Source organism: Panthera onca, chromosome E2 (assembly GCF_046562875.1).
Source record: "Panthera onca isolate mPanOnc1 chromosome E2, mPanOnc1 haplotype 2, whole genome shotgun sequence".
NCBI lineage: Eukaryota > Metazoa > Chordata > Mammalia > Carnivora > Felidae > Panthera > Panthera onca.
The window spans coordinates 55,116,031-55,142,158 of NC_138353.1; the positions used below are offsets into that span (position 1 = coordinate 55,116,031).

The 26,128-nt window shown below is 44.0% G+C and overlaps 1 protein-coding gene across 1 annotated transcript in view; it reads left to right on the plus strand.

The window, feature by feature from the left end:
• Positions 1–26,128, plus strand: part of HSD17B2 (hydroxysteroid 17-beta dehydrogenase 2) — a 90,524-nt gene that overhangs the window by 45,075 nt on the left and 19,321 nt on the right. Inside the window, exons 2-3 of the mRNA XM_060650039.2 lie at positions 3,850–4,062; positions 10,295–10,480. Of these exons, the coding sequence (XP_060506022.1) occupies positions 3,850–4,062; positions 10,295–10,480 (399 nt within the window). The remainder of the gene's footprint in view (positions 1–3,849; positions 4,063–10,294; positions 10,481–26,128) is intronic.

Below are 26,128 nucleotides of genomic sequence, written 5' to 3' on the forward strand. Positions count from 1 at the left end.
CTGGGCTCACAAAACTGGTACACACATATATTATTACATGTTGAAGAGCCATAATTCTAATGTGCTGATTTACACCAAGATGGACATCTGTCACCTGGCTCAGATGCTTCTGCCTCCATTGTTACTGTCTCTTCCTCTGGGGGCCCTGATGGTGACGCTTACACAGAGGCCTGTCTCCTGAGCATAGATGCACATGGACATACAAGAAGTAAAAGTTAAATGCAATCAGCATTATTTATAGTAGTCGATACATGGAAGCAACCCAAGTGTCCACGGACAGATGAAAGGAGAGGGGTGCCTGGGTGGTTCAGTCGGTTAAGCATCCGACTTTGGCTCAGGTCATGATCTCACTGCTTGTGAGTTCGAGCCCCGCATCATGCTCTGTGTTGAGAGCTCAGAGCCTGGAGCCTGCTTCAGATTCTGTGTCTCTCACTCTCTTTCCCCTCCTCCACTGGTGCTTTGTCTCTCTGTCTCAAAAATAAAGACATTAAAAATATTTTAAAAAATAGATGAATGGATAAAGAAGATGTGGTGCACATGCACGCATGCGCACACACACACACACGCACACACACACAGAATATTATTCAGCCATAAGAAAGAATGAGACCTTGCCATTTGCAACAACATGGATGGACCTAAAGGTATTATCCTAAGTGAAATAAGTCAGGAAGACAAATACCGTAAGATTTTACTTGTATGTGGAATCTAATATAAAACAAATAAAAAAAATCAGAAACAGATCCATAAACAGAGAACAAAGTAGCGGTTGCTAGGGGGAGGGGGCTAGGGGCCGGGCAAAATGGGGGAAGAGCAGTGAGAGATACAGGCTTCCAGTTATGCAACGAATAAATAAGTCACAGGGATGAAAGGGACAGCATGGGGAATATAGTCATTGTAAGAGTGATATATGGGGACAGATAGTAGCTACACTTGTGCTGAACACAATATAATGTGTAAACTTGTCAGATCGCTAATTTGCACTTCGGAAACTAATGTCACATTGTGTGAGCCATACTCAAGCAATAAATAAATAAACAAAGAAACAAATAAATAAATAAGACAAAAGGACAGAAAAACAGGCATTCACATGCCTTGCTGATAAATGTGAAGGACTAAAATCTATGACCATTTTAAACGTGTCTATCTTTGACCCAGAAAGTCTCAGTGTCTGTCCTAGAAAACAAATACATACATTCAGAGACACATAAGTGATGTTCTTTCCAGCACTGTGCATGAGAGCAAAAGAAGGAATTAACCTAAATGTCCATGAATAGGAAAATGATTATATAACTTTTAGTGCTTATGATGGAATATGACACAGCAATTTTAAAAGATGGTATATCAATTTTAAAAGAGCTATATCAACTGACATGGATATTCCTCCAAGATACTTTTTAAAAATGTTTTTATTTATTTTTGAGAGACAGAGAGATACAGAGCGCTAACGGGGGAGGGGCAGAGAGAGGAAGACAGAATCCGAAGCAGGCTCCAGGCTCTGAGCTGTCAGCACAGAGCCCGACATGGGGCTCAAACCCACAAACCATGAGATCATGACCTGAGTCGAAGTTGGATGCTCAACCGACTGAGCCACCCAGGCGGCACTCCAAGATGTTTTGTTAAGTAAAATGCTACATTCACCCATTTTGTCCAACCCACCACCGCCCGCCTCTCTGACAACCATCAGTTTGTTCTCTGTATTTATAGGTCTGATTCTGCCTTTTGTTTGTTTATTCATTTGTTTGGTTTTTTAGGTCTCACTTAGGAGTGAAATTACATGGTATTTGTCTTTCTTAGTGTGACTGATTTCACTGGGCATCATACCTTCTAGGTCCATCCGTGTTGTCTCAAATGGCAGGATTTCATTCTTTTTTTAGGACTGTATAATATTCTTGTGTGTGTGTGTGTGGGTGTGTGTGTATAAAACACGTTTTCCTTATCCATTAATCTATTGATGGACACTTAAGTAGCTTCCATTTCTTGGCTGTTATAAACAATGCTGCAGTAAAAATAAGGATCCATGTATCCTTACAAAGTAGTGTTTTTGTTTTCTTTGGGTAAATACCCAATAGTGGAATTACTGCATCATATGGTATTTCTATTTTTAATGTTTTGAGTAACCTCCATACTGTTTTCCACAGTGGCTGCACCAATTTGCGTTCATGACAACAGTTCACAAGTGTTCCTTCTTCTCTACATCCTCGCCAACACTTGTTATTTCTTGTCATTTTGATTGTAGCCATTTTAACTGGTGTGAGAGGATATCTCATGGTGGTTTTGACTTGCATTTCCCTGGCACTTAGTGATACTGAACATCTTCTCATGTGTATGTTGGCCATTTGTATGTCTTCTTTGGGAAAATGTCTATTCAGTGCCTCAGCCCATTTTTGAATTAGATTGATTTTTTTTTTTTTTTTTTTTTTTGGTGTTGAGTTTGTCCTTTCACCATCTAATGGTGATCATCCTCTTCTTAGGGACAGTGACACTTCTGTTCAGATTCCAGGAAGGTTTTGTTAGCTTGGAAGTAAGATGTCTTTTCCGATCACTGACACATTGATCCTTGAGTTAACTGTCAGCGTGCTCTCTGATTTCTCATATTTTCCAGTTCTTAGGTAGATGCCTGACTATAGCCCCTGACTGCTGATAAGAGGGATCCCTCAAGGTTTACAGGAAAGATCACCTGACCCAGCCAGTGTGAAGACTATGTCTCACCTTTAGAGTTTTGGAGGCATATTGACTGTTGGGTGTTTATTCTGCTGTGGCTCAACAGGTGATTTTATGTGCATGTTGCCTTCATTCAGACCTTCAGATATCTAACACTTGTGGGCATAAAACCATTTTTCAAGGGTCCATAATATCCTGCAGACTGGTTTGGGTAAACTCCCACCTCCAAATATGAGGGGTATTTTACATATTATTTGTCACCCATTTATTTCCACAAAGTGATGCACTTAGGGCCTTCTATCTGGTTTCTGTTGCAACTATCTTTCTTTTTTTTTTTTTTTTTTAAATTTTTTTTTTCAACATTTATTTATTTTTGGGACAGAGAGAGACAGAGCATGAACGGGGGAGGGGCAGAGAGAGAGGGAGACACAGAATCTGAAACAGGCTCCAGGCTCTGAGCCATCAGCCCAGAGCCTGATGCGGGGCTCGAACTCACGGACCGTGAGATCGTGACCTGGCTGAAGTCGGACGCTTAACCGACTGCGCCACCCAGGCGCCCCTGCAACTATCTTTCTAGGGTTGATGTCTATTCAACAACTTGGGAGAAGGCCATCATGGGGGAAATAGTTCTGAGGAGATGAGCAGCGCAGGTGGCTATGAGCCATCATCTTTCATAACTTAGAAGGGACTGGGAGGCTTCTTGTTACTGACTTCTGTCCACAGGGATGCAGGATCTGACATTTTGTTATGTCTCTAAAACCCAAAACCAACCCTAAGGTATTAGTTTGTAATGAATGATTCACTGAAGATTTTATGGGGTGATGGAAGCTACATCAAATATGACGCAGCAGAGATTAATAGAAAAATTTCCATGATGTGTCTTTATTTTCCCTCCTAAGTTATGTGGCCACCAGCCACTCCTGGACCATCCCTCCATCAGAAATTCCCCTTTCACTTAAGCCCCCACTCCAAATTTTACCTAACTTTCTTCTTTTTATACAGAGAAATGCATCTGTTTTGGCTTGTCTGTGCATTTTTCCACTTAGCAGATAAAGAAACTTCCTCAAGTGCCACCCTCTCCAGAAAACGTGGACAATCATACCTAGCATGGAATGTTTCCTCATTAAGTGACTTCTCCTGCCACCTGAGTCTGAGCCCACTTTGTCTTGCCTTCATCCCTTGCAGGTGGTGATTCTGGATTTGGCCATGCCCTGTCCAAATATCTGGATGAGCTTGGCTTCACGGTATTTGTCGGAGTTCTGAATGAAAAGGGACCAGGAGCAGAGGAACTGCGAAGAACCTGCTCCAAGCGCGTCTCCGTGCTCCAGATGGACATCACCAACCCGCAGCAAATAAAAGACGCCCACAGCAAAGTGGTGGAAAAGGTGCAGAACAGAGGTACTGCGACCCACCCCTCCTAGCAAGTGACCCACTCTGGTTCCAGCCTCGAATTACCACTGCCCTCTAGTCCGTTCTGGCTGCTGACCACATCTGAGGGTGTGAGCACCTGTCACATGCCACGGCCTCTCGCAGACACAAAGATGATATGAATGGGTCAGCAGTCCATCCTCACAGAACTTGAATTCTTTAACCCATTTGCCCAACATCTGCTTGGTCACCCTCCCATTACTTACCCTCATGCCCGCGCTTCCCGTTGCTTTCCTCCCACCAATATTAACGTGTTAGACTTAAAAAAAAAAAAAAAGTAACAATTACTGTCTTCCTTTAGTCACAGCCCTTTTTCTTCCCCTTCCTTCATGGCCGAGATCTTTGGAACCCTGCTGTCCTGTTTTTAACTTGTTCACCTTCAATCCTGTGTTGGCTTAATGGTCTGGCTGAGCTAATAAGTGTCATCCTGAACACCTAGCTGTTTATCTCTCTGCACTATTTTATTTTTTAATTAAAAAATTTTTAATCTTTATTTTTGAGAGACAAAGAGAACAAGCGTGTGAGCAGGGGATGGGCAGAGAGAGAGGGAGAGAGAGAATTCCAAGCAGGCTCTGCACTGTCAGCATAGAGCCAGACGCAGGGCTCCAACCCATGAACCACGAGATCATGAACTGGGCTGAAACCAAGAGTCAGAAACTTAACTGACTGAGCCACCCAGGCAACCCCCCCAACTTTTTTTTTTTTTTTTTTTTAATAATCCCTTTTACTTAACCCAGTATATCTACAACATTAATATTTCAATATGTAATCAATACAAAGGTTATTAGTGAAGTATTTCACATTTTTTTAACTAAATATTTGAAATCTGGTGTGTATTTTATACTTACAGCTCAACTCAATTTAGAGGCTAAATTTTCAATAGTTAAAGTGAAATAAAGTCCTACCAAAACCACAAAGCTGTATTTATTTTTATTTATTTATTTAATTTAAATCCAAGTTAGTTAACATAGAGCTGCAGTATTATAAATGTGCTGACCACCCTCCCTTGTCTTGGCTTTGAGGTCTCCAGCTTTCCTATTGCTTCCCTAGTTCTCTGATTTGTTGTTGTTGTTGTTGTTGTTGTTGTTGTTGTTGTTTTTGCTTCTCCTGCCTGAACCCCTTCTTCCATCCCCCCATAGAATGTGAATGTTTCTGCAGGCTCCATCCACGAACTTCCCATTCCATGTTTCCTGGGCTAAGCTGTTCTGTCCCTGTGCTACTCAGCTGCATATTACAATCACCTGGCGAGTGTTCGAAAATACCCATGCTTGGGCCCAGGATGGCCTACATAAGTTGGAGGCCCCAGGGCAAAATTAAAATGATGTAAGGCCCCTTGTTTCAAAAATGATGAAGACTTTAAGATGATGCTAGCAGAGAATTGAAACAAGCAGGAAGATCAGAAGCACAGGGCCCTGTGTGACTGCACAGGTGGTACACCCATGATGCTCACCCAGCCTGGGAACCCTTCCCCTAACCAATCAGATCGGTGTCTACAGGCAAGGATTCAGCTGTCCTTCAATAAGGGGGCTGCTACTGTTGCTAGCCTGTTGCTACGAATGTCAGCGGCAAAGAAGATCCCACTCGGGGGTCCCAGGCCTCCGTATATTTGAAAGCTCCCTAGGTGATACTAAGGTTCTGCCAGAGCTGAGAAACACTGAGATGTATGCCAGTCACTTCCAAGTGTATTACCAGTCTAGCCCCCTTCTCAACATCTCGACCTATATGTATATAAAACTGTCTGCCTGACATCCCGCCTCCCTTTGCTAAAACCTGACCTCATTATCTTTTCCCTTGCTGCCTGTCTGCAAATGCGCTTACCCTCCTTCATTCCACAGCTCAGAAGTTGGCATTGGCATGAAGTCAGTCATCCAAGACAGCAGCCTGGGGGTCACTTAGACCTGCAGATAACCCTCAGTCCCTAAATCCTATTTGTCCCGAGTCCTTCAGTTCTACCTCCTAGATCTTCCTCACCCGAGCCCTATTCTCTCATCTCCAGGCGGTGAGGCTTAGCAAGGCTTCACCTTCCACCTGGGCCCCCGCGATCTTCCTTGCGATGGGGCTCCCTCCCCATTACTTTCCAAACGGGCAGTGATCTTTACAATGTGCACCTTATAACGCCATCCATCTCTTATAGACCCTTGGACATACAGGACCTCCGTGTCTTGGGTCCCTCCCATGAGCCAGGCCTGTGGGAGGTGTCTTGCTCAGTCTCACTGAATGGTTCAGTGGGTCTCTATCTGCCACCAAATACAATCTAAACCCCCTCACAAGAATTTGAAAGCTCTCAGGATAATGGCCGCTGACAAACCCTTAATCTGCAATACCTATTGGCCCACTCGGTAAATTCTGATCAGTTTCCAGAGTAGAATATGTGAAATGTGCCATATCTTTGTACATGCAGCTTCCTCTTACCAAAAATTTCCCTCTTGCCTCTACTCCCTTTTTCTAAGACTCTTGATTTGTCCAACTGCAGACTCTACTCCCACAGGAGGCCTGGCTCAAACATAACATCTCGTGCATGATCTTCCTGTTGATCCAAGGGACACCATTCACTTTCTCTTCTGGACGCTCACTTGTTATACCTTGCATACACCTGCATTACTGATTATAAATATCTGTCCATCTCCTGCTCCTCACCACCAGGTTCCTTGAGAATCACAACCATGTTCCCAGGAGGATTCGTTCAGACGCCAGTGGCACAAACCCAGGTTGAAATTGCTAACGTATAAAGGAATGTATGTGCGTAATTGAAATGACAGGTTAGCTTCAGGTGTGTTGGATCCTTAAACAATGTCATCAGGGCTCAGTCTCTGTTTCTTACCCTGCTCTCTCCCTGGTTGGCTTCACGTTGGGGCTTTGCGTGGAGGCCTTAAGCACTTGCAGCTTATATCCTCTTTACTGCTGACATTTTCAGCATAAAAAGAGTAATATTATCTGCTTCATTTGGCTGTTGAAGATGTAGTTATATAGGAAGCACTTAGAAGAGTCCCTGACATGAGGAAGGCATTCAGTACGGGCTCCTGTTTTCCATTCATTCAACACTAAGCACAGTCCCTGGCATATAATAAATATTCAGCAAACATCTAAGAAGTGAGAGGAGGAAAGAAAAATAGACTTTTTGTTATTAGGGATTAATTTTCAGCAAGTTTAGCAATGTGTGGTCGTTTTCTAGAAAAGTAGTCTTCCTGGCCTGCTCTTTTGTGGTCTCAGAGATTTGAGCTTGTCCCTCTTAAGAAAGGGACTTCATGGTGTCTTATTCAATAAGATATTCGATATAGACCCCTCTAGTGAGGCCCAGAGGGGCAGTATTAACCATACTGAAGGATAAAGCAATGGGCTATAGATATGGAAATACTACACCAGCATCCAGGGATGCTTGAAGGGGTGTGGGGGAACACAATTCCCAATGAGCGAGTCCATGCTATTTTGTGGCCAGAATTCTGGAGAGCCACCCTCTTCTGAGGCAGAATTATCAATATGCCTTCTGTCCGCTTTCCTTGAGGTCTCTCTCAACCTCAGCCTCTCGACTCAAAGAGGAAGTGAAGCAGTGAAACACAGAATTTAAAATCACCAAGAAGGAGGTTTCCTGAAGAACCCTCTGGGACCTGTAGACAAACGAGAAAATGTCAGCTCCTGTAAGAGAGCTGTCACTGTGCTGTGTTCCTACACAGCACATTATTATATAAGTAAATATTACTTATTTTAAAGTTAATGCGACCCATAGGTATAGTGGGCTTATCAGCCATCTTAAAATTCTATGGCAGGAGTTGGCAAACTATGGCCCTGTTCTGTTTTCTTTTATATTTTATTTTGAAAAAATTGTAGATTCATAGGAAGTTGCAAATAAATGTCAGGCAGAGCCTGTGTGTGTTTTGCCAAGCCTCTCCCAGTGTTAACATCTTACATAACTACAGTACAATATCAAAACCAGGAAATTGGCATTGGTGTAAGCCACAGAGCTTATATTTCACCAGCTATACATATAAGCATGTGTTTGTGCACGCGCGCACATGCGTGGGTAGCTTTGTACAAGAGCATCACAATCAAAACACAGAACTATTCCATCACCACCAGGCTCTCTCATGCCACGTTTTTAGAGCCATATTCTCATCTGTCACTCCTGGCGATCACAAATCTGTTCTCTAACTTTGTCATTTAAAGAACATTATATAGATCTGCCACCTGTTTTTGTACAGCCTCTGAGCTAAGGAAGGTTTTTATAGTTTTAAATGGTTGAAAAAAACAGAAGAAGAAGATTATTTTGACAAATGAAAATGATATGGAATTCAAATGTCAATGTCCATAAATGCAGCTTTAGGGTGGCCCTGCTCCCATTCATTTACAGATGAAGTCTGCGTCTGCTCTTACCCTATAGCATAGCTGAAACAGTAGTGCTCACACAGAACTGTTCACTATCTGGCCTTTTTTAGAAAAAGTTTGGCGACCCCAATTCTAGTGCCTTCTCAAGCTGCTGCATGTTGCCTGTCCAAGGTGTACATCAGGCTGAATGAATTCAGCAGAGGCGTCCCCTCCACCATCACCATCCTCATAATAGCTGTTGAGCTCTTACTACGTCAGGCATCATCTCAATTAGGGCTCCCAATCACGACTGTGTATAAATATCAGACCCCCAGCTCAGGTGTGTGAGAAATGTAGCATTATTTTCTGCGACTCAACTCTGTATTTGAGCCATCTCTCTGCCATGTGGCAAAAACCATTTCAATTGGAACTTCACCTCGTTTCCCCAGGGTAGCTTCTAAATTCCTGGGGAGGAGACATTTCTTCTTTGATTGTCAATGCTTCACGTTGACCCCTGCTGAGGCGTCCAACAATCTTTCCAGTCCTTGCACAGGTTGGCTGCCACTTACCTCTTGATGCCATCCAAAAGGCACCATTAGGGCTGGACTTCCTGCCATTTGTGTCTCTGAGGCTCCTTCGACTTCTCTCCGTAACACAGGTTCTCACACTTGAGATCACTTGGACGGTATGGTCTGTCACCAGAAGCTGAGCTTCAACAACAACTTCTGCTTGCTAGCTTCTGATCTAGCAGGGCTGAAGTGGGGTTCCAGAATCTGCATTTCTAACAAGTTCCCATTTGTGCTGGACCACATCTTGAGAGCCACTGCTGTAAACCAGGCTGGGGCTCAGGGAACTCAGAGAATAAACATACCCTAGGTTCTGTCATCTCTGTTTCTCCCAGGTAAAGAGGAACCAGGTCACTCACTTCTGCTATAGAGCCCACCTCCTAAAAGACATTTGGACTTTTTGGATTACCTCTTTCCCACCATTTAGGGCAGTGGTTCCCAAGCTTGCTTGTACATTGGAATCCCCAGGGGAATTTTTGAAACTGTCAGTGTCAGGGCCCCTTCTCTTCCCTATCCCAGAATTTCTGATGTAATTGGCTGGGATGTGGCTGGACACTGGGGTTTTAAAAAGTGCTTCCCCCCACCCCCAGGTGATCCTAATGTGCAGTCAAGGTTGCAAACCACCACTTGGGAACAGGGCTTCTCCAAGTGTGGTCCGGACCTGCATCAGCACCACCTGGGAGGTCGTTAGAAATGTAGATTCTCAAGCTCCATCCCAGACACCCCCAAATGGGATTCCCTGGAGGTGGGCCCAGCGGTCTGTTTGTACAAGCCCTCTGGGTGATTCTGATGCAATCAATAGGATTAGGCTGGGTGGGGAAGGGACTAGGGCTCAGAGATTCTGCCATCTTCTTAGCTCTTGACACTTCTCTAGCTGTCTCATTTCCCTGGATTAGGGGATCTCTTCTAGTTTAGGGAAAAGGGAAGACAGGCTTCTATATCATCCCGCATGGTCCTAAGGATGTTCTACTGTCTCTACCACTACTTTGAGGGAGAAACATGAGGTAGGCCCTTATTACTATCCCCCTTGCTGCTGCTTCCCTCTGCGGATACAGCAAATATCTAGCTGCTTGGATGTAGGAAAGTGTTAGAAGGAGAAGGAAATACCTCCAAAAATACATTGCTTAATATTTCAAATCTACTCACTACACAACCCCCCCGCCCCCACCCCAAAGGAGGTGGTTTTAGGTATTCGAGGAGACTGAGGTCTGAGTTTGAGTGATCTGCCTGGATCCTAAACCTGAAAGGGGACTTTTAGACTCTGGAGCTTTAAGTGTTAAAAATCCTCCTGCTCTCCAGCATCATGAGACATCAAACTCATTCCTTTCTGTCCTCAGGACTGTGGGCTGTGGTCAACAATGCTGGGATCATTGGCTTACCAGCGGATGGGGAGCTCATTCCCATGACTAACTACAAACAATGCATGGCCGTGAACTTCTTTGGGGCCGTGGAGGTCACAAAGGCATTTTTGCCTCTTCTTAGGAAATCCAAGGGGAGGCTGGTGAACATCAGCAGCATGGCAGGTGAGTTGGCCTTTCCCCACAAGGTTATACGGTGCCTGTTGTGCAAGATGTGGCTTGTTGCATTCTTTGTGGACCAAAGAAGAAAGCAGGACAGGCTTCTGCAGGGCTGGGTTGAGATTAGTCAAACTGTATGTTTACGGTTCATCTTAATACAATAAAACCTTCCCTTTCAAATCCTTTCATGTACAAACGCTTACCTCTTACGTCATCTACTCATTACTGGGGATTTAGGTTTTACATATCTTCATAACACATAAGCTTCCTAGATTTGGACAGGAAATCCCGCATACAGTTCCTGGTAATCTGTTTTGAACTGGGCACATTTGTAAGATGAGTAGGCGAACGTCCCCACTGTTGGCACTGATGGAGCTCCACATCTCTGTTGGCTGCCCAATGGTGTTTTCCATAAGATCCTTCCCAATATTTTGCAATCTCAAGGCAGTCGGGCCAGGGTGTGACATCTGATGACTCACTTTTTTTCCATTTCAAAGAACAGATAGTCAACAACTTGAGTCCAGGGTTTAACAAACTCCCTTTCATAAACAAGCCCATGTATGTGATATCACATCCTTTCTTCTAGGACAGGCATTTCCTTTCCTTTCCTTTCCTTCTCTTCTTTCCTTCTTCCTCTTTCTTTCTTTCTTTCTTTCTTTCCTTCTTTCTCTTTCTTTCTCCCCCCCCCCCTCTTTTTTTTTTTTTAAAGTAGGCTCCACACTCAGCTCAGAGCCCAACACAGGGGTTGAACTCATGACCCTGAGACTGAGACCGGAGCTGAGATCAAGAGCTCAACACTAAACCAACTGAGCCACCCAGGCGCCTAGAACAGGCATTTTCAAACTGGGGTTCCTTAGATCCTGACTTGGCTTTGGGAACGTCCATGGGGTTGTCTTTCGGGCCACTGCACGAGTGAAAGGGAAGCCAAGGGGGTGGGGGCTTGGACTTTAGGATCCTGCCTTCAAATAGAGGAACACCACTACTCTTCACTGTTTGATCAGTTGGTTCCAAACAAGATTATTTTTTTTAAATGAAGGATCCACTAGTTATTTTATTTCATTTATTTGGTTTTTGGGGTGAGGTTCTTTGTATAGACTAGGCAATGATCACTGTTCATCATATTTCCTTCCTACCTTTAACTCAGCAACTTCCTTGAACTTAACTACGTGAATGTGGGTTACTAAGTTGGTGATTGGCCTGAGGAGAAAGGAAGCAAAGAAGGGAGGAACAACAAGAAGGAGAAGGGAGGAGAAAGAGAATGGGGAAAGAAAGGCTAAGGTGGTTATCAGAAATGAGTATTATATTTTAACTTGTATGAGAATCCTGAAATAGTTCCAATTTCTTGCTACCTCGCTAAGTGAACAAATCCTGGGAAAACACATTTGCAACATTTCAGCCTTATCTTTCTTCTGAACTTAGCCTTCAAAATTTTTACCTCTGTGGAAACCTCACCTTTTTCAGCTCCCTGGCACAGCCTGGTACCTCTGAAAAATTCCCACACACTCCTTGCCTCACTCATTAAACAAATATTTACTGAAATAACTGATCATTGCCTGCTTCTTGGCACACTGACAAACTTTGCTCTTTTCTCTCTTTGCTTTCAACTTTGAGCAGCTCATTCATTAAGACTGTACTTTAGTTATCACTAATAGGCACACTACCTGCTATGGGCACAGGGTCTGGCATGTAGGATCTCAACTAATAAATGAAGAAATCCAAGTGTGAGAATGAATGAAAAATGGATGGATGAATGAGGGAATGAAGAGTTTACAATACAGAACATGCCTGTTCCTGCATCTTCAACTTGGCTTCTAATGCTTTTTCTAAACCAAGGCTTCGTACTCTCTTCTGTTTCCTTTGGAGGGACACTTGAGTGTTAAAAAAAATAAATCACAATACCTTCACTCTTATTCTTACGGTGGATGTGCAAATTCTTTACATCTAGCCTTACTATTTCCATTCTGTCATCTTACCATCATCGCCAAGTCAACACATCTGAAACCAAAGTTGTCATCGGCAATTCAAAGTTTTCTGCCCTTCTTTTGGTTTTTCTCCTGGTCTTTAAAATTTCAGAGCTTTGAGATTTCTTTTCTTTTTTTTTTTTAAAGTTTATTTATTTATTTTGAGAGAGAGAGAGAGAGAGAGAGCAGGAGAGGGGCAGAGAGAGAAATTCAAGCAGGCCCTGCACTGTTAGTACAGAGCCTGGTGTGGGGCTTGAACTCACAAACCATGAGATTATGCCCAGAGCCAAAATCAAGAGTCAGATGCTTAACCGACGGGCCTACCCAGATGTCCCTGAGCTTTCTTTTATTTGTTTCTCCCTTTGCCTTTCCCTCCTTTCTCCCATCCAATCAGTCACCAAGATGTATGGAGTCTTACTTCATCACATTCAGCTTTAAATCCTTACGTCCCAAAGAAACTCTAGAATGAAGTTCATCTGTAGGACACGGAAGACACCTAAGGTATTTTATAAAGTTGTTAAGGCAGTGGCAAGAAATCAAAACAGATGGCAAGCATATGTACCTCATAGGGCAGGTGTTTGTAAAAAGATAGGAGCAAAACTCTTAAATGATGCTTGTAGTTTCCTCCAGTGAGGAAGAGCAGAGAAATGCAGCAGAAAACAAAATAAGGAAATCCCTTGCATTTGGCTGACAAGAGTTTTACAAAACAATGGAAAATATTTTGAGCAGGGGGGTAAGGAGCTAGAATGTAAGTCAGGATCAGGAGAGTCAAAGCAAGTATAAAACACAATATGTAACCAACCAATCCATTGAAATTAGCATCCAATGTGATGTCAATTTGATGCGTCTCTTGGCAAAGTTAATATAAAAGCAATTTTGGAAAACGTGCTTATCTAGGAATTCCTTCCTGGTCTTTTTCTCATTTTGAAGTAGGAGTCATGGAGAGAGAGAGAGATAGGGAATCAGTCACTAATGAATGTTCTCCAAAGGAGCTCACTGTAGCCCTGGCCCATCAGGTTGTCATGAGCCTGGTATCCGTGCCACCTTCTGCATGACAAGAATTTCACTGGGTAGATTTATCATGGAAGTTTACATCAGCCAGGAGGGGCTGGGCTGGAATTGATAACTCTGTTCCAGTAATCCAGTGCAGCATAGCAAATAACCCCAAATAAAGTGTCTCAGGCTGGTATGAGTAGGTAACTAGTTTGGTGCGTAGGTGAATCAGTTGGGTAAGCATCCAACTTTGGCTCAGGTCATGATCTCGCGGTTCGTGGCTTCAAGCCCCACGTCGATTTCTGTGCTGACAGCTCAGAGTCTGGAGCCTGCTTGGGATTCTGTGTCTCCCTCTCTCTCCGCCCCTCCCCTGCTTGCACTCTGTCTCTCTCTCTCTCTCTCTCTCTCTAAAAAATAAACAAATATTAAGAGAAAAGAAGAATAATCGTTCCTCAAATGCATGCACATCCTAATTCCTGGAACCTGGAATATGTGACTTTACCTGGCAAAGGGGGCCTTGCAGGTATGATTGAGTAAAAGAGCTAGAAATGCCAAGGTTATCCTGCATTATCTAGATGGTTCAGACACAAGGGTCCTTATAAGGGGGAAGCAGGAGAGTCACAGTCAGAGGTGGAGGAAGGGACCAGAGGCCAAGGAATGCAGGAGGCTTCTAGAAGTGGCAAAAGTCAGAGGAACTGATGATTCTCCCTTGGAGACTCCAGAGGAACACAGACTTGTTGACACCTTCATTTTAGCCCAGTGAAACCTCTGACTTTCGAAACTGTAAGCTAATACATTTTTATTGTTTAAGCCACTAGGTTTGCGGGAATTTGCCGTTAGAAGCAGTAGGAAAGTATATCTGGGTTGATATCAGGTGAAATACCTCTGGGCCCATCCAGTCTCTTCAAAGATGGATGGAGGTCCATTGACACTTCTCCACTGCCTTTCCCACCCTAGCCGGGGAGAGGGGGCTGTGGTGGTGGTGAAGGGGGAGACTGTAGGGCTGACCTTCTTTCTTTTTTTTTTTTTAATTTTTTTTAACGTTTATTTATTTTTGAGACAGAGAGAGACAGAGCATGAACGGGGGAGGGTCAGAGAGAGGGAGACACAGAATATGAAACAAGCTCCAGGCTCTGAGCTGTCAGCACAGAGCCCGACGCGGGGCTCGAACTCACAGACCGCGAGATCATGACCTGAGCCGAAGTCGGCCGCTTAACCGACTGAGCCACCCAGGCGCCCCTGACCTTCTTTCTAATACCCAACATAGGCTTTCCATTTCAAGGCTCACTCTGCCCCAGGCCTCCCAAGCACTCCTGGAGGATATCTCTCATTAGTTTTAACTCCCAGACAGACATCCTTCCTAGCAAGGCATTAATTCTTTTTTGTTTGTTTGTTTGTTTAATTTCCACTTTATTTGGCCAATATGTTCAATTCCAGTATTGCGGTAGAAACTCCTGAAGAACTGTCAACATTTCATTCAGTTTAAGCAACAAGGCACCAATTCTCGCCGCAGTGATAAGTGCACGTTTTACAATCCCAGTTTGGCTCTTTCTATATGTCAAACTTTAATTATTTCTGATTAACAACTTAGCACAAGTACCTAATTTCCTATTCCAAACATTTTACTTTTCTCTGAACCTGAATACCCGTTCCTTCCACCCTTCTGCAACCCAGGGCCCTGTGGACAGCTTTCACTCCTCATCCTTCATACCATGTTGAGTTGACACAGCATTTTATTGCATTCCCCCCAAAGCAAAGCCAACTTCAGATTGGCTCAGATCTTCAGAACAGATTTCATTAAAGATTTTGTGCAAAGATGGAAGAAAGGACTATACCCTATACAACAAGACTCGTTTTAACGGAAACACTTATAAATGCTCTGTTCTCCTTCCAAAGAATTTCAGCAGGCCGGAGCTTCCCCGCTCTCTCTTTCCTCATAGTTTTAAGGTTCATCCATGTTGTAGCATGCATCAGAACTCCATTCCTATTTATTTATCTATTTATTTAGATTTTATTTTTAAGTAATGTCTATACTCAAGGTGGGGCTCTAAGTCACAACCCAGAGATGAAGAATCTCATGCTCCTCTAACCAAGCCAGCCAGGCACAGGTTGCCCCTGAACTCCATTCCTTTCTAAAGCTGAGTAATTTCCCACTGTATGGGTAGACCATATTTTGTTTATCCATTTATGAGTTGATGGACATTGGGTTGTTCCCACTTTTTGCTATAGTGCGTAACATTGCATTGAACCTTCAAGTGTTTGTGTGCACACTGAAAACTCTGTGTGAGGGGCACCTGGGTGGCTCAGTCGGTTGGGCGGCCGACTTCGGCTCAGGTCATGATCTCGCGGTCCGTGAGTTGAAGCCCCGCGTCGGGCTCTGTGCTGACAGCTCAGAGCCTGGAGCCTGTTTCGGATTCTGTGTCTCCCTCTCTCTGACCCTCCCCCATTCATGCTCTGTCTCTCTCTGTCTCAAAAATAAATAAACGTTAAAAAAAAAATTAAAAAAAAAAAAAGAAAACTCTGTGTGAGAGTTAGCTCTACCACTTTCCACGACCTTGGGTAAGTCGGTTAAACTCTCTGCACTTTTGATTTTTTTTTTAATCTTCTAAAGTGGTGTTAATGAGGATAATAATTGAACCTACCTCACAGGATAGTTATGACCGTTAAGTACCTTTAGAACTAATGTTAAAGTACTCAGAACAGTGCCTGGCATAGAGTAGATGGCGAATAAATATCAACAGCTCTTATGAAGCATTCATTATACTTCAAGCATTTGTTGGGTACTATCAGATCTATGATCCCAAGAACTCTGCCAAGTATTAGTATCCCCATTTTGGAGTTGTGAAAACTGAGGTTCAGAAGAGTTATGTGACTGGCCCTCCAGTTAGAACTGGAATTTGAACTTTGGCTCCACATTGATTCACCAAGCCACAGCCTCCCCTGTTGATTCAGCTGGTTCTCATGTGTTACCACCATGCCAACCACAAGGCCAAGAACCTCAAGAGCTTGTCCCAAAGCTATCACCTCCACCATTTTCCTCTTCCTGTTAACCCCACTACTATATGCTCACACCAACCTTACCCCCGTTCCCAGGTGGGAATAAGGTCAACATAACCTACATCTAGTGTTTATTTATTTATTTTGAGAGAGAGAGAACAAGAGTGTGAGTGGGGGAGGGCAGAGAGGGAGAGGGGCAGAGAGACAGGGAGACGGAATCCCAAGCAGGTTCCATACTGTCAGCACAGAGCCTGACGCGGGGCTCAAACCCACGAACCATGAGATCATGACCTGAGCCAAAACCGAGAGTCAGATGCTTAACTGACTGGAGCCACTCAGGTGCCCCATTCTACATCTAAATCCACTCCTATGGATGGGAAGTTATAGGACTGGGGTAGGGAGGAAACACAGCTTCTTTAACATCTTTTCCAGGAGATCGGGGAAGAGTCCACCACGTGGTGAATACACCCTCCTCTCCCTCATCTCCCATCCCCAAAGAAAGAACAAGAAACAGAAGGGGTGCAAGAGATACCACATAGCTCTGCAGATAGAATCAGGTTTCAAAAGGAAGAGGAAGCCAGCCTCCTAGAATGGAGACAAACTACCCAGGTTTGGAAACTGTCTTTACCACCGACAACTTAGTGACCCAGAACAAAGTCCTGAACCTCTGGGCTGCAGCTTCCTCATGGGACTTTGGGGATAAGAATAACCACTTCTTCTGAGGGCCCTGCTAAGGCGATATGCAGGGACACGCGCTTAAGCAGCAGCCTCGCACCGGACAGGTGGCAGACTTGAGGGGCCTCTCTGAGGCTGGCCGTGGTTGTGCCTGTACAGGACTTTTTATCCTGACAGCCACTGGCATCGCCACCCCTGACTGTGACACTGAGTTACCTTCCATCCGGCCCGCTGCCTGTCACACACTGGCCCCCGGGGACACATCACCCCCACAGGTCATTACTTCCACATCCGACCACACCTGCTCTAGGAGAAACCTAACCCTGTAATCGTGTTTATCATCCCTCTCACAGAAACAGAATAGCTCTTTAATCCCTGCAAGGCAGTTGGATAAATATTTAACCAAGTATTAGAGGAATTGGGAGGCAGCTCTGATTGATTGTACAAAGGGCAGTTGAAAAATCTTTGTTTGAGAGTTCTGAGAGCCTTTTCTGGCCAGTTTTGCCCTTAAATTGCAGAGTAAACAGTTGCAGGCTATGCTTGAAGAAGAACGGTTGAAAACAAACCTTATACAACAACTCCGACCCCAGGGATGTTCAGCCAGTTGTGGTTTGCATCCTGCTCTTCTATTTACTTGCTGGGTAATTGCAGACTGGTCACCCCACTTTTCTATGAGTCTGAGTCGATTTTATCATCGGTCCACAACAGAGTGATGCAGCATGTTTCTTGGGTGATGCCTGAGTCTGGGGCAACATATCTCAGCCTCAGTATTATTGGTATTTGAGGGGAGGCGAATTCTTTCTGTGTAGGACTGTCTGATGTCCTGCGGGATATTTAGCAGCGTCTGTGTTCTCGACCCAGTAGATGCAAGCAGCACCCACCTCCGGTGATGACAACTCTTCAGATGTTGCCACATGGGGCGGGGGGAGGGCAGGAGGGGAGCATGTGTACATGTGTGCGCGAGTGCACACGTGTGCAAAATTGCCCCCAGTAGAGAACCTCTGGTCTTGGCTGTAGATTTCAATGCATTTGTGCGTTCTGAGTGCTTAGCCCAGCTACAGGTGCATAGAAAGCACACTAGTAAAAGCAGGACCTCTCTACTGAGAGAAAGTAATAGTTGCCCACCCCATTGAGCTATTTAAAATGCATTAAAATTACTTTTCATCAAAGTAAGTGGCCCAAGAGGTTCTTACAAGTCGATAAATTATAGGTGTCCTGCAGAGTTCCAGCCTCGAGCAAGGTCATACTTAATCCAGCAAAGTTGATTATGGGATCAAGCCTGAACTTCTTGCCAGGTGCCTGCCTTAAGGAAACAGCTGCTCAGTGATGTGAGAGGAGGTCACAGCTGAGATCTGCTTCCCTAAAACTCTCACAAAATAACCAGGGTTAATGTTGGGCAAGGGGAGGAGGTAGAACCAGACTCAGTGACCTTCTCTGTGCTGAGTTGTATTAGATGCTTACACATGCCTAAAATCTTAATTCTAAAGTGTGCCGGGTGCAGATATTAATTCCTTTTCTAGATCAAGTACACTAGCCTGGATCAACCAGCTGGTGAGTGTTGGAGTCAGGGTTGAAAACTGGGTTTGCTTCTTTGACTCCAAGGTCTACGTTCCTCTGACTTTTCCAGACTGTCCAACAAGAATATATTAGACAAATGGGGCATTAAAAACACAGGCCCTAACTCGAGAAGATTTAGATGATGACCAGGAAATGTCAGCAATTTAGGGATGTTTCCTTCACCAACACTTCTCAGACACCAGTGTGTGTGTGTCTTGATTACCTGGAGATCTTATTAAAATGCAGAATTTGGGGCACCTGGGTGGCTCAGTGGGTTAATACTCTGACTTCAGTTCAGGTCATCTCAAGGTTTGTGAGTTCGAGCTCCGCATCAGGCTTCATGCTGACAGTGCAGAGCCTGCTTGGGACCTTCTCTCTCCCCTTCCCCCATTTGTGCCCAAGTGTGTGCGCGTGCTCTCTATCTCTCAAAATAATAAATAAATAAACTTTTAAAAAATGCAGAATTTGACTGAGTGACCCTAACTGGTCTAAGAGCCTGCATTTCAGAAACTAGTTCCTGAGTGGATGCTCCTGGTCCCTGGACAACTTTTTCAAATTTCACATGCATTAGAATCACCAGGAAGGCTACTTCAAAACAATGGCAGGAAATCAAAACTATAGTGAGACGGCATTTCATGCCCACTATGATGGCTATAAAAAACAAAACAAAATAAAAACCCAGAACCAACACTTGATGACAAGGAGGTGCCGACACCGGAACCCTCATGAGTTGCTGACGGGAATGTAAAATGGCCCGGCCTCTGTGGAAAACATTTGGTGGTTCCTTAACAAGTTTCACATAGAATTACATATGAGCCAGCAACTCCAGTCCTACGTATATACTAAAGAGAACAGGAAACAGGTGTTCAAACAAAAACTTGTACACGGATGTTCGTAGCATTCATTATTCATATTGGGAGAGGTGGAAACAACCCAAATGTTGTTGAAATGATAAGCAAAATGTCATCTATCCATACACTGGAATATTATTAATACATAAAAATGAATGAAGAACTGATACATGGTACAGAATGGATGAACCTTGAAAAGATTATGGGGACAGAAGCCAGACACAAAAGGCCATGTATTGGATGATCCTATTTATCTGAAATGCTCCGAAGAGGCAAATCCAGAAAGATGGAAAGCATATTAGCATTGGGGCCGGGGGGGGGGGGGGGGGTGAGGAGGAGGAAAGGGAATGAGAGGGGACAACTTAAGGGATGGAGGGGGCTTGCTTTGGGTGTGATGCAAATGGTATGGAGCTAGACAGCAGTGATGCTTACATGATATTGTGAATGTACTAAATGCCACTGAATTGTATACCTTAAAACGGCTAAATGGTGAATTTTAGGTTGTATGTATTTTACCACAATAAGGAAGAAAATTCTGTGCCCACCCCCAAGATTTCTGATTCAATAGCCCTAGCTCGAGTGGGATCTGAGGATTTGTCCTTCTAAAGATTCTCAGCGGCGGTTGGTTCCCAACCACACTTGGAGTGACAACGTCCCAGACTTTGATACTCAAATAGTTTGTCACATCCCCGGAGACTGTCAGATTACAAGGGAGCCACCAGATACTATTAGTGTCAAATTTCTGCTAACCAGGCCTCAAGGAGATTAGCAAACCTGCCTCCCCTGGGACCATGTGCCTGGTCTGTGTTTCCAGCTTGAAAGAACTCAATAAAGGAATGGAGTTTGTTGCCTGAGTTGACTCCAGATCACCTTGGAGGAGGGAGACCCTGGCTGGGAGTCCTCATTACATTCTCCTGAGAAAAGGTCAAGTGAGTTCTGTTTTAGGAAGGTATTAGAGAATGAGATAGTTTGTGTGAGCATGGGACCCCAGACCCCTGTTCTTTAACAAAGAACAAAAATTCAACAAAGCGAATTTCAAAGGCCTAAGTAGCTCTATTAACTGATTCATGAATTAGGGGGAACCCTATCTATCATGTAAAGGGGAGCTCTGAGGAGTTGCATAAAACGGAAGGTTTTTATAGGAAGGAGGGTGGGGTATGGAGATTATTAGCAAAAGAAAAGAAAGGATTGCCTCTGGTAAATTCACTTTCCCTAAGGGGTTAGAGGGTCTTATCATGACTTCATCTTCCTTTGGGGGTGGTGGGGAGGGTATGTGACAGATTACCTCACTGGTGCTGATGAGAAAGGAAGTTGAAACTACAGTTGTTTTAGGTATTAAGCCTCCTGTTGGGGATGTGGCCTAGCATAAGCGACTTCATTTGGGGCCTATGGTTTTTTTTTTTGACGCCGTATAAAGGAGTGTCATCCTCGGGGCGCCTGGGTGGCTCAGTCGGTTAAGCGTCCGACTTTGGCTCAGGTCATGATCTCGTGGTTCGTGAGTTCAAGCCCCGCGTCGGGCTCTGTGCTGATAGCTCGGGGCCTGGAGCCTGTTTCAGATTCTGTGTCTCCCTCTCTCTCTCTGACCCTCCCCCGTTCATGCTCTGTCTCAAAAATAAATAAACGTTAAAAAAAATTAAAAAAATAAATAAATAAAGGAGTGTCATCCTATACCCAGTTCTACTGTGGATTGTCCTATAATTCAACTTAATTCTGACAATATCTACCTGGAAAGAACATCAGATCCCAAAGGTTAAGGGCTCAGTCCTGTGAGACTGTCCCCCCACCCCCACCCCCACTTCAGATGCCAGATTGTCACCTGTGCCTCTGGACCCGCCAGCTGTAGAAGAGAGGTTCCAACGACCTTCTCCTTGGGTTCAATTAATTTGCTAGGGCTGCTCACAGAACGCAGGAAACCTGCTTACTTACTAGATTACCAGTTTATTACACAGAACATTAAAGGCTATGCATCACCAGTTAGATGAAGAGATACATAGGACACAGCATAGGAAAAGGCCAGGGAGCCTCCATGCTCTCTGAATCTGTGTGTTATGTGTTCACCACCTGGAAGCTTTCCAAACCTCCTCCTTTTGGGTGTTTATGGAGGCTTCATTACCTAGGCACAATTAATTAAGTTTTCTGGCCATCAGTCTCCAGCCCCTACCTAGCCCGGTAGCTGGGGGATTGGGAAAGGACGGAAGGTTCTGCCCCTCTAATGGAGCTGTTGGTTCCTTCAGCAACCAGTCCCCACCTTTAGGCAAGCTCCTGTCACCTCATTAACATAACAAGACACTTTTGCTGCTGTCATCACTTAGGAAATTCCAAGCATTTTAGGAGCTGTGTGCTAGAAATGGGTCAAAGACCATATACATCTCTTATTATAAATCACAATATGACTTCCTTCCTATACAGCCTCAGGCTGAAAGGTTGCGATATTTCTGCCTGCTGCTGTCACTTGTAAAACCCTTTGTCTCCCATAATTCCTACGTACCCACTATATGCTAGTGTTTGGTAGAAAAGAGAGGATCTCCCTGTGTTGATCCAGGGGCACTGAAGAGTTTTTGAGGTCCTGTGTGACCTCAGAGGACATCAAGGCCATTTGGCTGGTAGAACCTCAGGAAATGTTACGAACTTATTGTGTATGCCACACCAAGAGAGGCAGGAAGGGTCCCTCTCTGAGGACACTTGGAAGAGAGAGAAGGTCTCTAGAATTCTGTAGACTCTAAAATTGTAATTTGAAGTCTCCCTTGGTTTTAGTCCATGACCAACAGTATCAACAGTATGAATGCTGAGTTTATTCACCTGTCAGGTAACAAAGTCATTGAATATTTCCCTGAGACAAACTGGGTAGAGGAACATGGAATCTTCTGGAGGGGGATGGGATGCTAGAGTCACGGTGGCTACACTAAGGATAGAAATTTTGCAGTTAGGAAGGGGGAAGGAGTCCATAGGTCTGTATGTGGTTGGTTAAAGTAAGTCCCGTTGTTGACCGGGTATTAAGTCACCCCAGGTACTGAATCATTTATTAGAATTGGCTACTTAGAATCTGTTGTGGGGAAACCTAACATTCAACGTTAATGTGTCCTAAGCAAGTGCTGCACTGAGGGCAAAGTTTTACTTTCACATTACCCACATCTGTGAGGGGGGTTATGTGTGGGATGGGGTGGGAAAGAGGTATATTGTCACTTTAAATTTGGTTGCAACCTTGGCAGATGTTTCCAAAGCTCTAGCTTGTTCAGGAGGCTTTTCTCATTTTTTTAAGATTTCACATAGGCTAGGCCTTATTTTCTTGGCCTCCAATGCCAAACTTCAAAAAACTTAAATTTTTAGTTTCAGTTACAAAACTTTAGAAGACTTTATGGGCCGTTGTACAGCCAAAGACCTACTTGGGAGGTAAGTAAGGCTCCCTTGTTAAGCATGTCTTAAAGGGAGTTTGTATTTTGTAACTTTCACTTGGAAAGGATTATAGATTCACAGAAAGTTGCAAGGAAGTGTACAAACAAGTCCTGTTTACCTCCCTAATAACATCTTGCATAGCAATAGTAAAATATCAAAGCCATGTGGGGCACCTGGGTGGCTCAGTCGGTGGAGCATCCGACTTCGGCTCAGGTCATGATCTCGTGGTTCGTGAGTTTGGGCCCCACGTCAGGCTCTGTGCTGACAGCTCAGAGCCTGGAGCCTGCTTCGGATTCTGTGTCCCCTTCTCTCTCCGCCCCACCCCTGCTTGTGCTCTCTCTCTCTCTTTCAAAAATGAATAAACATTAAAAAAAATTAAAAAAATATCGAAGCCATGTAATGGACATTACTACGATGCACAGAATTACTGAGATTTCACCAGTTATATCTGCATTCGTTTATGTGTGTGCTCATAGGTCTGTGCAGATGTATCACATATATAGCTTCCTGTAACTCCTAACGCAATCAAGATACAGAACTGTTCCATCACCATAGGATCTCCCAAGATAACCCTCTATGGCCACATCCACTCTCTCACTCCCATTCCCAACCCTGACAACCATGAATCTGCTCTCCTCCATCTCTATCACTTTATTTCAAGAATATTACATAAATGAAACCATTCAATATGCGAACTTGTGAGACTGGCTTTCACTCAACGTAACTTGAAAGGAATATATTTTGACCGAGGTTTATACAGCTCACAAAAACTGCCTTCATCCAGCATAGCATTACAAAATTTCTTTAATTTCAGTTCCGAAACACAACATATCCCACCCCTCTGACATCTGTGAGATATAGATCAGGGATAAACACTGCCAGGTCCTTATCCATCTTCTGAGATCATATGTGAGCCTTCTATAGCCAAAACAGAAATCATAGGGTGTTTTTTCCCCCCAGATTGCAAGCTGTTCTTAGCATTTACATGTCCAGAGGACATGGAAAATTTTCAGAGATGTTCTTTAGAAGTGTTTAACAACCCTGTCTGCATATTAGAATCACCTGGGGGAGCTTTAAAACATTCCAGAGCCTGTGAACCACAAACCAATTAAATCACATGGGAGTGGGGACAGGAATAGATTTTTTTTTAAAGCTCCCCAGGCAATTCTAACTGGCTACCAAGTATGAAAACTGTTCTAAAACAATTAGCTGCAAGAGACAGAGGTGCTCAAAACTTGGGGTCGTGGAAGTAAATCAGATTCACCTGTGTAATTGGGGAACACCACAAAAGCTTAGGCTTTTTCCTCCTTGATGGACCTTGACCTCAGGGTGCTTCATTAGCTCCCGAGGTGATTCTGATGCTCCCCAAAGTCTGAGAACCACTGACTCAGAGCACTGTCCTCACACTAAAATCACCTGCAGTGTTTTATTTAAATACTGATGGATGTTCAGATCCCACAGCCAGAATGTTTGTATTTCATTGCTCTAGAGTACAGCCTGGGCATTCCTTTTTGTTTTATTATGTTTTAATGTTCCCAAGGTGATTCTACTATGCCTACTGAGTTATGGAATTAAAAAAACAAAATTTAAAAACGAACACAAAGTGTATATTCGTCTCTCTGGTTTCATTTAATGTCAGCTGGTGGATGAGTATGTGAATTTCCAAGACGTAGCTCCTTGGAATTACATCAGTTCTCTGCATGGTCATTAAGGCTGTAGCCCACATATACACCCAGGGTTGCACATCCCTTACCAGCTCTCCCGTACCCCGTACCCCGGTGGATAAGCCCTCTACTTTGGAAGTCAAGTTTCCTCTGTAGAAATGGAAATAAACTTACCAAGTTCGTGACAACCTCTTGCCTTGCTGCCTTCTGGCAATAGGATTTTCACCTGAGGAGAGAAAACCAGAAATTAAGAATCTAACTGGGCAACGGGTGCCTGGGTGGCTCAGTCAGTTAAGCGTCCAACTTAGGCTCAGGTCACTGTCTTGAGGTTCGTGAGTTTGAACCCCGCATTGGGCTCTGTGCTGACAGCTCGGAGCCTGGAACCTGCTTTGGATTCTGTGTCTCCCTCTCTCTCTCTTTCTCTCTCTCTGTCCCTTCCCCACTCGTACTCTGTGTGCCTCTCTAAAAAATAAACAAACATGAAACAAATTACAAAAATCTAACTGGGCAGGCAATGAAGGGGTGCATAAGGCCAGGAAGGGAGACCCTGTGTGGCTCTTGCACAGCAAGCTTTGCACATCTCCACTTACTTCATCTGATGCCCCCAGGAATCTCAGGTACTGATTTGAAACATTAACAGCAGGGTTGCATCTATGAGTTGAGCCTTCCAGGACTGCCATTTGGTAGGTCAGAAATGGTCTAACAATGTCAATTTCACAGAGTGCAACACCATACAAAACACAATGTGTCTTAACTCTTTGGTCCAAGTGTGTTTTCTGTTTAGGTTGATAACAGGGGATGTGACGAATTCTTACCACCTGTCATGCCGTCCGTTACACAGTGCATCTCTATGATCGCACCTATTCAGAAATATGTGACCAAGACCCTAATGTAACAGTTCAAGGTTTAGTAGTCGAAAAAAAAATAATCACTTGGATTGGTTTTATTTTTTTTTATTTATTTATTTATTTATTGATTTATTTTTAAGTAGGCTCCATGCCCAATGTGGGGCTCGAACTCAAGAGTCTCATGCCCTCCTGACGGAGCCAGCCAGTCTGGTTAGCAAGCAAGTCTAGGGTGGGTCCTAGGAACCCACTAAATAAGTGATGAAGGAGCCAGAGGCAATCTGATAGCAAAGCACAAGCTAACACCCCACAAGCGACCCTCCCCCCACCAGGAGGGATCTGTGTGACATTCCTCAGGCACTCCTGGCTGCCCAAGAGCAAAGGACAGGGAAAAACAAGCGGTTAAATGATAGAGATCACAGTCTTGCAAGACAAGAGTCTTCATTGCTTTGCAACTGTCTTAATGAGTTACAAGAAAAAAAGGCAATCTCTAGAAATCTATAGAGTCAATTTCCTGGAGCCCTAACATCACCCTCCCCTCCACTGGCGTGGGGAGTAAAGAAGAAAATGTAGGTAAAATTAAATTTCCTTACAACCTGGAGCCCACTGACAAATATTCGAGATAGGCAGAGTAAAACATTCCTCCAAGAAACTCCCAACTGTCTTAATGTTAATGCCTTACTAAGGGAAAAATAACTTTAGCTCTACAATTCGCAAG